Genomic DNA, 12,415 nt, shown 5'->3' on the forward strand with positions numbered 1-12,415 from the left:
TAAAGAAGCTGATGCTGTATCTCACACTAACACTCGATTCAGGAATGATTTAGTCTTTGCAGAAGATGTTAATTATAGGTTCTGATATTACCCCAGAGTGGTCACTGATTTGACATGTGGGTGCCGTTTGATGAGCCTACAGATGAATGGACCATAAAAAGAGGAAATATACAACAGTCTGTGATTGTATAACAACTCAAAATGACCAGATTTTGAAGTTTCCTGTATAGAGAACTCTGCTCCACATCTTGAAACAATATCATTTGCGGTGTGCCATCAAAAGACCTACACTTTCCATACTTTCTTCTCACAGTTGCAGATTTTCCCCTGCTCAACAGACAAGCTTTCTTTATGTCAGGAAAAGCAAGCTACCATTTCTTCCTACAAAGCCGTACCAACCGCAGATTGGGCCACAGCTCTTCACGAAATTCAGTTGACTTCCTTGGAAACACAACAAACTATCTGGTGGACCGCAAAGAGAGAGGGGTGTCATTTATCCCAGGATTCTGGCATGGGTATATTATACCATGATGCTTACAAAAACAGCTTTGGATGATATACTGGCATGGCAAATAATGAGCATGTATATATTACCTCACTGACCAATAAGTAAACATAATAAAAACAGTCTAGTCACTGGAAAATAGGGCCTCAGAAAAACTCGCTTTGTAGTGACCACTGCTCCCTCAGTTGATGGTATTTGCTGCTCAGTGATCTGGACATACTGCAGCGAAGTGTTGACAGAGGAATCGTTTTCGTTCATCAGTTGTTAACACAGAAGGTTTCGCTGTGCATCCCTGTGTCAACAGTCAGAGTACATATGGTAAGATTTCCAGCTGACAGCTCCGCTGCAATACATTTGACATATTAGCATGATTTCTATCAGATCGGGGTTTATTGTTCTTGGCTCTGGCCTGACTGCTCCTTTGTTTTCACTACCTGTCACTAGTTTCACGCATGCACTAATCAGCACGTGTCAGTCTCCTCTACAAAAATGCATCCAAAATGAATTTTGCTTTAATTGAGAGCAAAGGGGAATGTATAATCAGTATGACTCTGCAGTAGATTGGCGTTTCAGTGCAAACAGTGCTTTGACTGATCGTGAAATCCCCAGCTGGCCTGATCATTTTCATTGTGTCATTGTAGGTGGGAAGCAGTGAACAGACCAGGCACTGTGGTTTGTTTGGGAAGAGAAGGTAAGATATAATTCCCTGTATTTCTAGCGTGGTTTTTAGGGTCAGTAAGTCTACTTGTCCAGGTCACAGAGAGACGACGTCTGAAAGGAAGTTGTCAGAAATGAAGAACACAATGAGCGCAGTCATTGGACAATTTAACAAAAACCTCCCTCTCTTAATTAGTGGATGCATACATTGGCACGACCTTCCCAACAAAGTCACTGAAAGGAAAGTTTGAAAGAGAGTTCAAGACGGAGGCAAAGTACGGTCCGCTGTTCAGTAACTGCAGCAGCCGACACACTCGAACTTCTCCCAGTGTAACTCTGAACACATGACTAGTCACTATGACTTGTGGAAAATGTCTTCTTCACTTCACGTTAACAGGAAAGCTCCCTCTGTGGGCTCCCACCCTTCCAGTGTGGGAGGGGATTCCCCAGTGGGCTTGTGAGTGACCAGCATCTGCTTAAGTCATTGCTGAGAGCTTTCCCACATGTTCGACTAGCGGTAGACCACGACCTCTTCAGCCGGAGTTACTCTTTATTAACTAGCCAAAGGACAAAAGCCAAATCTGCAAGCACTCTCTGACCCAGCGCTGTGGCACACAAAGTGCGTCTCACACTTAAAAACAAAGCCTGCAGCTCAAATGAGAAAATACTGGTTGGGCACATGAAGATGTCTAAATGAAATTAACTACTAAAAAGCATGAAATTTAGAATTTGCTGCAGAAAAAGAAACACTTTCACTGGTTCCTGTTTCTCAAATGTGTGTATTTTCTGGTTTTCTCTGTTCTATGATAATATGCTCAGTATGACAATGACATTTGAAAATGTCACTGTGGGCTTTGGGAACATGTGATGGGCATTTTTTCCTATTTACTGACATTTTATAAACAATCTACAGATTTAAAAAAAACTTAAAGCTCAACATGTGATTTTATTGGGTTTTGTTTGTTTATCTCAACAAATGGACAATAAGCCCGACTGCCATTTGTGACAACCCTCGTGGTCACTTTTAGCACAGACACACACGCTGAGGTCACTCCGTAATAGCTACGGACAAAGTGTTGGGAAACCACTGACGACATGTAAACACACACCACCGCAGCACTCTGCAGTGGCACTGAGCACACCAGTAAATAAGCAGCTAGGTAGACCGCTGCAGGCTCGCCAGTTCATGGAGCAACAACTACTGCACCACAAACTAGCCACCTAATGTACAGTCAGACTACAGTCTCCACCACGGCCACAGACAGAGAGAACACACACACACACATGCACACACTGATCGGGCCGCCATCCCACTAGACCAGTAGTGATGTCATTTACATCCAGTCCTGACCCAACATTTTCCAGGGTCCTATTCATTCATGCAGTTACCCTACAATTAGTTGTGTGGATGCTAGATGGTCAAATTGAAAGGCCATTTACAAAACGCTCTGATGTTGGGGCCAATATATCGCTCTCATCTGTTCCCGAGTTCAAAAACCTTTAATATCAGGAAGAAGGCGAGCTTTGATGTCAGATAAGACCCCAGTATATTAAAAAGGGTCATTCATTTTGATTACCATGGAATTACAGCAAGAAAGAAACCTGTGTACTAAATAAGGGGCTCGCTGTCCTTGGAAACAAACTCAAGTGCAACTAGATGTGACTTTGATTACACTGGATCAGCCATTTTTTTCAGGCTGGTATGAAATAAACTGTCTGCTATTGTTCTAGTCTGTACACGCTCCTGTGGTGGAACAAAACAGGATGTTTCACATATGTTATTGCTCTGAGTTGCATTTTTTACTAACCTTGCTGTGGCCCAAAAGAATCTATACCATACAAGTGCTGTTTATCCCGCTTGTAAGCTCGGCATGTGCAGTGGTTAAACCACTGAAGAGAAACAAAGAGTTTTCAAAACAATAACACAACTGCAGGAGGTTATTTCAAGTTCGATGAGAGGTTTTGACAGATTCTTTGAAGAGTAGTTAATGTTAATGAATTTTTCAGTAAGTGCGCCCCTAAGGGAGTTCAGTCTTAATTTCTGGCATCAAAGACAGGGCGGGTGATTTTTCATTGAGACATCTGGAAACATCTGGATTCATCCTTTTAATCTGTTTCTTGCAATGCTTGCATTTTTCTGCCAAAGACATGACAAAGGAAGTCTAACAAAAGGTGCTACTGAGTTGCATTTTGGGAAATGTGGGATCCAGTACTGTTGAGGGTGGCCCATATTTGGAACCAAAAGTCAGGATACGTTGGACTCAGTTGCATCTCCCAGCATTCTGTAAGCGTCGCTGGAGATTTGCCTCCAACTTCTCTTTAAATGTATTTATAGACTCCACAACCCATTTATCAACTTAACTGCCTGTGGTCTAAAAAACAAAACTGAATGTCAAATCATAAAGAAGGCCCAAAGACCACTTTGACGACAGGCCAGCTGGATGGAAAGCCGGTAAGATGACACTAGTTGTTAGGTAATTCATTCAACTTAAGTGAAGTGTAAAAGTCAAATGGAGACATGTGAAAAGCTTTAAAAAAGAGTGAAAGAATGAAAACAATATTCTGTATGTAAAAGGATCTGAAAAGGAAAATCAGCCCACAGGTGACCACAAAAGATTCCCAGTCTGTCCTATAAAAAACGAAACTTTGATAATATCACCATGTGGTGCACACAGTACTCTTCTCTATAAGAATCTCGTTTGTCTTTACCTTGTGGAAGCTCCCGTGGAAAATCCACTTCACTTGCTCCTCGTTAAACGTGGCTCTCTGGATCTCTCCTCGGGTGTCCTTGTTGTAGAATGCTATTGTTTTGCTGGAAGCTGAAAAGAGAAGAGCCTTTGATGAATCCCGACACTGTGTGACGAAGCGGTGGCACGCAAAGAACAGACAGGACTATAGAGAACACATGGTCGTAGAGACAGGACATGGATAAAAAGAAGGCTTGGAGGGATTGAGTCTGTGTCCCTAATTATTTGCATGCACTCACCACGTGTGTAAGCGCACATTTGTAAAAGATACTTATTAAAAAATGAAGGCTTTCTTTCTATGAGGGAATAAAAAAGTCAAGCCAGATCCAAAAACAGAATCTAACTCAGCACAATGGATCGAAATCAGTCAAATTTGTTTTGATATGCTTCCACTGCCCTATTACCATGTCTGACAAAGATCAATTAGCTTTGGCTGTCTGTAAATTCGGTACAAGAGAGAAAGAAAGCAGTTTAAGTTGCTAATAAAGCGTGTACAGCTGTGTATATGTTGGGTCAGCTACAGCAGCTTCCCCCTCCAGCTGAGGGCCAAAACAGAATGGAGGCTTACGGTTGACGGTGATCCCGACCTCGGGGTTGTTGTTTTTGTCGGCAATCTGCCAGATATCAAAAGGTTCAGAGGGCGTGTCGGGCAGCAGGCGGAAGAGGAGGATGATGGTGTAGGATGGGGGAAGACCGTCCGGATGGATCTCCCTGTTAGTGTTAAAAATATAGACCGTGATGAGTCAAATCTGTGCAGTCAAACTATCACGATAGAAATTAATTCAGAGGCCATTAAATCTTGCTATAATGATACATCATCCAGTCTGTCACATAGGTTGCAGAGGCTGTAAAATATTGCCAGTTCTCCCTCTGGCCTTGCCAAAATTGTCCACATACTGAAAGTATTTTCTGTGCCTTTTCTTTTGCTGCAGTTCGAAGTGTTTCCATTTGTGCACATTAAGCCAATGGCTGCGCCCACACACACAAAACATGCATCATTATAAACATATTAACAAAGTATGTTGAAGAGGTTTGGATACTCAAGCAGTTCTGCAATTGCCTAACACCACTTAAACAAGGCCCAATAAAGAGACAAGGCTCTTGACCCAACGGTGATTGTTGTTTCTCAGTATGACATAGGTGGGAGGAGGGCCTGGTCCAGGAACTTTACAAATAAAGCAAGTTTTTCTGTTCCTGCTAGCACCTCATATTCTACAAGCTGCAAGAACAAATAAGGTTATGGGCTTGCTACCAAAGGGCATGGGGAAACCCCAACTGCGGAGGCTATTGAACATCATTAGGAATAATAACTGTGGGCTGGGCAGGATTATGGTGCACAGGAGATAAGGCCAACAGGCTGGGAATATCTACACAGTGAGACTCACACTCCCTCTGTTTGATACACCACAAATACTAATTAGCCTCAGCTCTTACTTGGTGGGCTGATTCAGGAAGGAATCCTTGTGCAGCCTGTAGGCAATGTAGCTGTTGAAGGAGCCCGGCTCCATGGACACACCGTTCATGGCAGCGAATGTCCGGTCTGTGATGTTGAAAGCCTCCAGCATTCTGAAGCCTGGAAGGGACAAAACAGGAGCCACGTTGAGAGTTTGAAAATAGAAATAAACCTTCCTACAGCACCGCATAGCTCTGTAGCGGATAGTTGACGTGTATGGTGTATCGTGATGCTGTGTGCTTACCAGGCGTTGTGAAACCATTGATGTAGATCAGAGGACACGCTGAAACAGGACAAAAAGTTTTAGAGGATTAGGAATTCAGACTAAGGATTAAAGAAAGTGATTCATGTCTGTTTATACGTTTCCTGCCAATAGATCAGTTGAAATGTGTGGCAATGGGTGAGCTTCCTGTTACCCCTGCTGGTGCACTAGTCAACCACAATAGTGATTACAAAATCAAAGTCAAAAGAGTTCCTGTTGCAATGCAGAAATACTAAACTATAATGGTGTTTTAATTATATACTAATGTTTGCCTTACTGGAAGTGGCCGTTTCACAGATGAAGGTGATCAGGTTGTCCTGGATCTTGGCAAAAGCGTCATAGTCGTCTACCACAAACACATGTCTCTCACTGGGCTTGCTGCCGATAATTCTCAATTCTGTCATGTCCACATCAGCCACTCCAACCACAAACACACTGTAGCCTGTGGGAGCAAAACATGCACACACACACCAAAAAAACAAAAAACAAAGACCATTGTTAAGCTTCCAACAACCACAGACAGTTTCATCGCTGTAGGGATTATTATAAGACTTTATTAAATCAGCCACAAACTTTGGCTCTGATGAAGCAAAAAGTTTGGGAGCAAACGGAGAATTTGGATAATTCAAAACAGCTCTGCTGCATACAGTATGAGCTGCAGACACAACACAGACCAAAATGTACATGAGAGTGATTAGTGATACCACACATACCGGAATGCTGCAGCTTTTCTGCACTCTTCTTCACGTCGTCCTGGGAGCGTCCATCAGTGACCACCACCAGTACCTTCGGGACGTTCCTCCTCATGCCACTGTCTGAGGTGAAGACCTTCTCGTAGACATGCTTCAAAGCAACGCCTGGTTGAGGGGGGGGAAGACAGAGAACATCGAATCTGAAGAATTCATTTTCTTTCTAACAATTTGTTTGCTCAGATGCCACTCTGATTTCTTTTCGTGATGTACCTGTCTTGGTGTTGCCTCCTCGGTAGCGCACAGTCTGCAAAGCTGATATCACAATGCCCTTGTCATGGTAGGTGTTCAGCTTGAACTCAGTTTTTGCGTCATCGCTGTACTGCACAAATGAAACCTGTTCAAAGAGAACAAATACGTAATAATCATTCAAAACATTGCATCAGGTCTGTCGTCTTAAGAAAATGCTAAACATTAAAGACAGCACCAAGGGATGTGCTAACCTGCATGCCCTTTGGACTGATGACATCAAAGGCTCCAGTCATGCTCTTGACAAACTGGATGACCTTGATGAAGCTCTCATCTCCAATACTCCAGGAACCATCAATGAGGAAGACCAGGTCTGCCTTGGCACCTTTGCACACTGTGGTGCAGGTAGAAAGACGTTAATGTAAAGCCTGATCTCAGCTATGCCATCATTATTCTAGCACACAAATGTCAAAGGTGTCCTCACCATCTAGCGCAGGGGGGACTGTTGCTGGAGCAGGGGGCGTGGGAGGCTCAGTTGGCACCTCCGTGGGTTTGACCACTGCGAGACAGAAAGGAGAGACATGCACAGAATTGAAAGTGACATATGACACTGTGGTTGATGAGGGCGCATTGGTGCAAAAGAAATCAGAAGGTTCTCGTAGCATGGGGGATGTTATCTTACATGTCTTCTCCTTTACGCTGACTCCAGGTCCCTCCAGGTTGGGGGTTTGGGCGTACACTGTGGCATTGTAGAGAGTGTCAGGGGTCAAGCCATCAAAGCAGTAACTACTTTCCGACCCTCTGACAGTAATCTCCTGAGATCCACTCTTGGAGGCTGGACGAGAAGATAATCCAGATTAGACAGATTCAGGTTGCAGGAATGTAACAAATTCAAAGCATAGTTCAACACGGCTTTCATAGTGTGTAATTGAGCAGAGCGCTTACTGTCAAAAGGATTGACTTTGAGCCTGTAGGAGGTGGCTGCTCTGTGAGGGGCCCATCGGATACAGAAGGAGTCGTAGCCAACGTTGTAGGTGGTCAGATCTGTCACATTCAGGTACACTAAAGGGAAGAATTATTCTTAGTGCATGTTCTTCTTTCACAAAAAGGGCTTGGCAGCCGAAACTAGCAGCATCCATTTATATCAATGCATATAAACCTGTCAGCCAATAAGTAATTGCATCATTAACTTACATGTGGTGCCTTGTCCAATCAGAGGTGCACTGAGGCCTGTGTTGTACTGTGCCAGCACCTTCAGGTCATAGGTGGTTCCAGGTTTCAGGTTGTGCAGTTGGTAGGAGGTCACATCTCCAACGAGCACCTCCAAGGACTCATCAGAGCCTGAAAGGAGACATGAACATGAAAAGGTCTCCAGGTGTGTCTGATTTTAAAAATGTACACCTGATGAAGAGAAACCATTAAAACACAGATATTCTCCATAACGAACACAGTTTTATATCCATAACAAAATGTCCATACCCTCAGGCTGGTAGATAAGCTTGTATCCATTAACCCTGGAGGGGGCAGGGTCCCAGGACACCCTGAAGCGGGTGTACCACTCATCAGACACACGGAGGTTCCTGGGGCCAAGCATACCCACTGTGGGAGACAAGACGGGGCAGCACAGTCAACACAGGCTTCGCTTCATTGCACTCAGATGGAATTCCAGTGTATTCATTGTTGGTGAACTGTCAGCAGGGTCATTTCCGTATTATATCTTATTATGGCTTTTGAATTATGTTGAAACATCTCAGTGAGTGATCAAGGGGTTGATAAATTCAACCACATCAGAGAAACCTGAAAAAATAAATAAATAAAATCAAGCCGCCTCAGGGCACAGTGTAAAATTATGGTATGTAATAAGGTTTGTTTTGTTTGAGAGACAAAATTAGGCAAAACATGGGCCAGCACTGCAAGCATGAGATCTCACTCACTGGAATACAGCCAGTTCATAATTCTCTGGCAAAGGCTCTGGGTGCTTTTGGCCTTCATGAAAAGGCAGGAATTCCACTTATTCCACTTTCACCACAGTGATTCAGGATCCTAATCAATGGATCAGTCTATTCAGATTTTCTGCTGTGGATTCCTCACTCTGTGTGTGCAGTACTGCATGATGTCTGTCATGTTGCTTAGTGTCTTAGTCCTTACATGATTTTTCCATGAGTTAACAAGTTATGCGTAGCTTACACAGTTTAAATATTCATACCTGTGCGTCCATCTCCCTCCAGCTCTCCTCCTGGTCCATCACCATAGATGGCAGTCACTTTGATATTATAAGGGGTGTCTGGATCCAGGTTCTGAAGGATCACGTTGTTTCTGTTTCCGGGCACTGTGGTCTACAAGACATAAGCCAAAACAAATAAAAAAAGGATTGATAAAAGAACTAATCAAAAGCATAGTAGAGATACGTGTGTATCAATATCTTGGATTGGTGAGAGTTGGGTTATCAAAATTATGATTATAGTCAAAAACTGGATAACTGTCACTCTAAAAAAAGTGCAGAAAGACAATTTATGAAGCCATGAGCAACAGTGGAATTATGATGAATTCTAAACCTGCTTACATATTCCTCAATGGGGTCTCCTGTGGTCTGGGCATAGGTGATGCGGTACTGCATGACGGGACCTTGGGCGTGTTCCCAGCTCACAGACAGAGTAGTGGTGGTGGGGTCGTACACACGCATGTTCCTCGGGCCACTGCGGGGCACTGAGTGAGGAGGAAGAAAGTGTTTGAGCCGTCAAATCAAAACATCTCCGTGTCAACGAGGTGTGTTTGTGTAATGGATAAAAATTGGCTAAGTACTTATTACTGAAATACTTATACTGGATCTGCGCACAGCATAATACATAAGGTCCTTAGACTGTTTTTCCTACTCAAGGATGGCCTTTAAAAACACTGGCCCGGATTCTTACATGTCTTTCCAGCGTCGCTGATGGTGGGTCCTTCACCGTCACTATACAGGGCAACCACTCCAACATTGTAATCAGTGTCTGGGAGCAGCTGCTGCAGGAGGGCCGTGGTGGTGGTCCCTGGGACCACAATCTGCATAGATACACACAGCATGTCAGCAACAGACACTTTGTGTAAAACCAATCAAATTATCAAAAGATAATAGCAAGTGTTTGTTTGTTTCCTAAAAACCTAAGCAATTGTGTAGGGGTTAAAGAGATCCCCCACCCAACACATACACAAACAAATATCTTTTCCCTGACTTCTGACAGCTGCATGAACACATCCATTTTACTCAACAACCCCTTGCTGTCAGCTCTAAGTGAAATATAGACCCAAATAATCCTTTGATGTTTGACAGCCAGCACCACCATTTAACCCACTCTGACAGTGACGACAGCTGATTACAGAGGGGTCAACTCCCCCTCACTCTCTCTCTCTCTCTGTCTCTCTCTCTCTTGCCTGTTGGAATGGGTCAGTGCTCCTCTAGGGCTCTGGCCTGGTGATAATGTCTGTGAGAGAGTGAGGAAGAGGGGAGGGATCAACACTTGTTTAGGTGCTTTGGATGGAAATGGAGAAATTGTGTGGTGAAGGGGGATGTGTGTGAGAGAGAACACTACGGGAGGATTAAACCAGCAAATGGGTTGGTGAATCTGCCTGCTATCTCTTCACATCACACATAAATGCAACAACACCGTCCCTTTGTCTGCTTTAGTTCTATTTCAGATGCACCACTCTCAGACTGCCACTATCTCACCTGGTCAGAAATTTACTGAAGTGCTTGAGCGTCTCAGTATAAAAATAAAATCAGAGGTGACATCGGTAAAGCTGGTAATTTGTGCTACAAATCCCAGCAGGAGCTAGTGTTAAATTTGTTGGTACTGGCTGGAAAAGGCTACATTACCTCTGACACACATCACTGGATCTCGCCATGGAAAAGGCCTGAGCCTGCCATCAATGTGCTGACAAATAGAGATGAAAGCAGAGTGCACCTCTCCATCGATTAAGTGGAATATGCCTCACTCTCCAAAGACCATGTTATTAGCGTCCCAGTGAAGGAACCACTCTTAATGGTCCAACTATCTGGAGAGAGCTAATGGTAGGATTTACAACAACACTTCAAAAGGTATTTGTGGATTCTTTAAGCAACCCAGAAATCCTTTACATGTGAAGATGTGGGCACACGGGTGCCAGATGCCACATATCGTTTCGAGAATTTCTGCTTTAATGAACACAGTCGTGGTTAAAACCTTTAGCAGTTTGTAAAAGAGAAGAATTCAGCTGGCAGCAACTGCACACATGCCTGCATACAAACACACTCACGAGGACCATTTGGTGAGCAGACTAGTGTTTCCTTTTAAATGCTAAGGATGGGGCTGTTTCAGCTTTGATGGCATATGGTATACTGTAAATGCTGGTCAAAATTTTAATTGGCTGTTGCTTGGGCAACATGTGCTCACACCTCCACCCTGGTTCTCCTTCTTAACCCTCAGTGTTTTTCTGTGTGCACTGTATGATTTAGAGGCATTGCAATAAGATCTTGCTCTGATAAAACAATAAAGAAATATTTATACTTATGGCTGCCATTGTGCACCTACTTGATGTAAGTGTTCTTTATTTCAGTGCATATGTGTTACACCTCCTTCTCCCCACACAGTGGATTGAAACTCACCGACTCGGAGGGCCTGGCACCAGTCAGAGGAGCGTAGACCACCCGGTACTGCTGGACTGGGCCTGTGGCAGCCTCCCAGCGAACGTTCAGCGTGTTGGTAGTAGGGTTGAAAACCTGGATGTTCCTGACGGGGCTACGCTCCACTGCAGATCCAGGAATGTCAGGTGGTGAGAGGGTGGTGAGAGGTAGACACAGAGATAAGGAAGAGAAAGGTTAGGTGGAGGGCCAGGGTGAGGTAGAGCAAAAAGGGGATACAGAGAGGGATAAGAGGAAGGTTACACATAGAGGAAAGAGTGATGACAAATTGAGGTTAAAGGCCAGAAACTCAAGTGGTTTGGACAGAATGGACAGATAGATGGAGGGATAAAGGCAGATGAGACAAAAAACAGGGATATTGTTTAGGTCAGGTACTCATAGGGGATGGACAGAGGTCAGTAAATTAGAGGCTAAAACCATCAATTACACAAGAACAAAGCAAATGCAGGCAGTATATTCCCATTCATATCTGTGTTTCAGCCCTGTTAAGTTTTACCTTGTGCAGTTTCATGGGGGTTGTTTTTCTAAGAGTTTAAATGACGCCTTTGTGAATCCCCTGGTTCCATACTAGTTTTGTGAAAAGCCAGAGCAGTCCAATGACTACATGAGAACATTTCAATAAAATAGCAACAATGCTGCCCAGTAACCAACAGAGACACATTTAAGACATTATTTAACAATAGCGCTATCAACAGGACACTTCCTGTCCGTGCCCTAAAGGTTAATGAAAAGGATACACAAGGCGTATGTGCTGCCCTGTGTGAAGCTTGCCTTCTCAAAACCAAAGCAGATGTTTAGAGGCTTTGTGCCGCTCCCCATTAAAACCCCATGAATGCAAGGGAAAAACACAGTGGGCAAAACACAGTGAGTGAGCTTCCGTACTTTAAAAGTTTCACAGAGCAAAGCCTGTTGCATAGAAAGCTGCTTTGAATTTTAAGGCACAATTAACAGGCAGCGGTGAGCAAAGTCAGCTCAAATACTAAGAGCTGAACCTTCCTTATATTGCACAAATTACTGCAGTTTGAATGAAAATTATAATATATTCTACAGAGGCAACAAAGTTACAAGGTTAGCAGTAAAAAAAGTTGTGTGTCAGTATGATCTGATATACTGTACATACTGTGTAAGAGCTTGGTTAACATGTCTAGGAAAAAGCCACAGAACATGAAGGAACCTTGCAACAGAAGGGAAAATGG

The 12,415-nt window shown here is 43.6% G+C and overlaps 1 protein-coding gene across 4 annotated transcripts in view; it reads right to left on the reverse strand.

The window, feature by feature from the left end:
• The window catches only part of col12a1a (collagen, type XII, alpha 1a), a 55,602-nt gene that overhangs the window by 10,289 nt on the left and 32,898 nt on the right, over positions 1 to 12,415 (reverse strand). For all 4 annotated transcript variants that reach the window (XM_041953184.1, XM_041953183.1, XM_041953186.1 and 1 more), the window contains 17 exons: positions 11,184 to 11,326; positions 9,475 to 9,604; positions 9,126 to 9,268; positions 8,769 to 8,898; positions 8,042 to 8,161; positions 7,757 to 7,903; positions 7,508 to 7,624; positions 7,245 to 7,397; positions 7,047 to 7,121; positions 6,817 to 6,956; positions 6,587 to 6,710; positions 6,338 to 6,481; positions 5,902 to 6,066; positions 5,607 to 5,645; positions 5,344 to 5,482; positions 4,478 to 4,620; positions 3,872 to 3,981 (listed from right to left, as the gene is read on the reverse strand). In XM_041953184.1, coding sequence (XP_041809118.1) covers positions 3,872 to 3,981; positions 4,478 to 4,620; positions 5,344 to 5,482; positions 5,607 to 5,645; positions 5,902 to 6,066; positions 6,338 to 6,481; positions 6,587 to 6,710; positions 6,817 to 6,956; positions 7,047 to 7,121; positions 7,245 to 7,397; positions 7,508 to 7,624; positions 7,757 to 7,903; positions 8,042 to 8,161; positions 8,769 to 8,898; positions 9,126 to 9,268; positions 9,475 to 9,604; positions 11,184 to 11,326 — 2,162 coding nt within the window. The remainder of the gene's footprint in view (positions 1 to 3,871; positions 3,982 to 4,477; positions 4,621 to 5,343; positions 5,483 to 5,606; positions 5,646 to 5,901; positions 6,067 to 6,337; positions 6,482 to 6,586; positions 6,711 to 6,816; positions 6,957 to 7,046; positions 7,122 to 7,244; positions 7,398 to 7,507; positions 7,625 to 7,756; positions 7,904 to 8,041; positions 8,162 to 8,768; positions 8,899 to 9,125; positions 9,269 to 9,474; positions 9,605 to 11,183; positions 11,327 to 12,415) is intronic.

The sequence above is a fragment of the Chelmon rostratus genome, chromosome 15 (assembly GCF_017976325.1).
Source record: "Chelmon rostratus isolate fCheRos1 chromosome 15, fCheRos1.pri, whole genome shotgun sequence".
In the NCBI taxonomy this organism is placed as follows: Eukaryota; Metazoa; Chordata; class Actinopteri; order Chaetodontiformes; family Chaetodontidae; genus Chelmon; species Chelmon rostratus.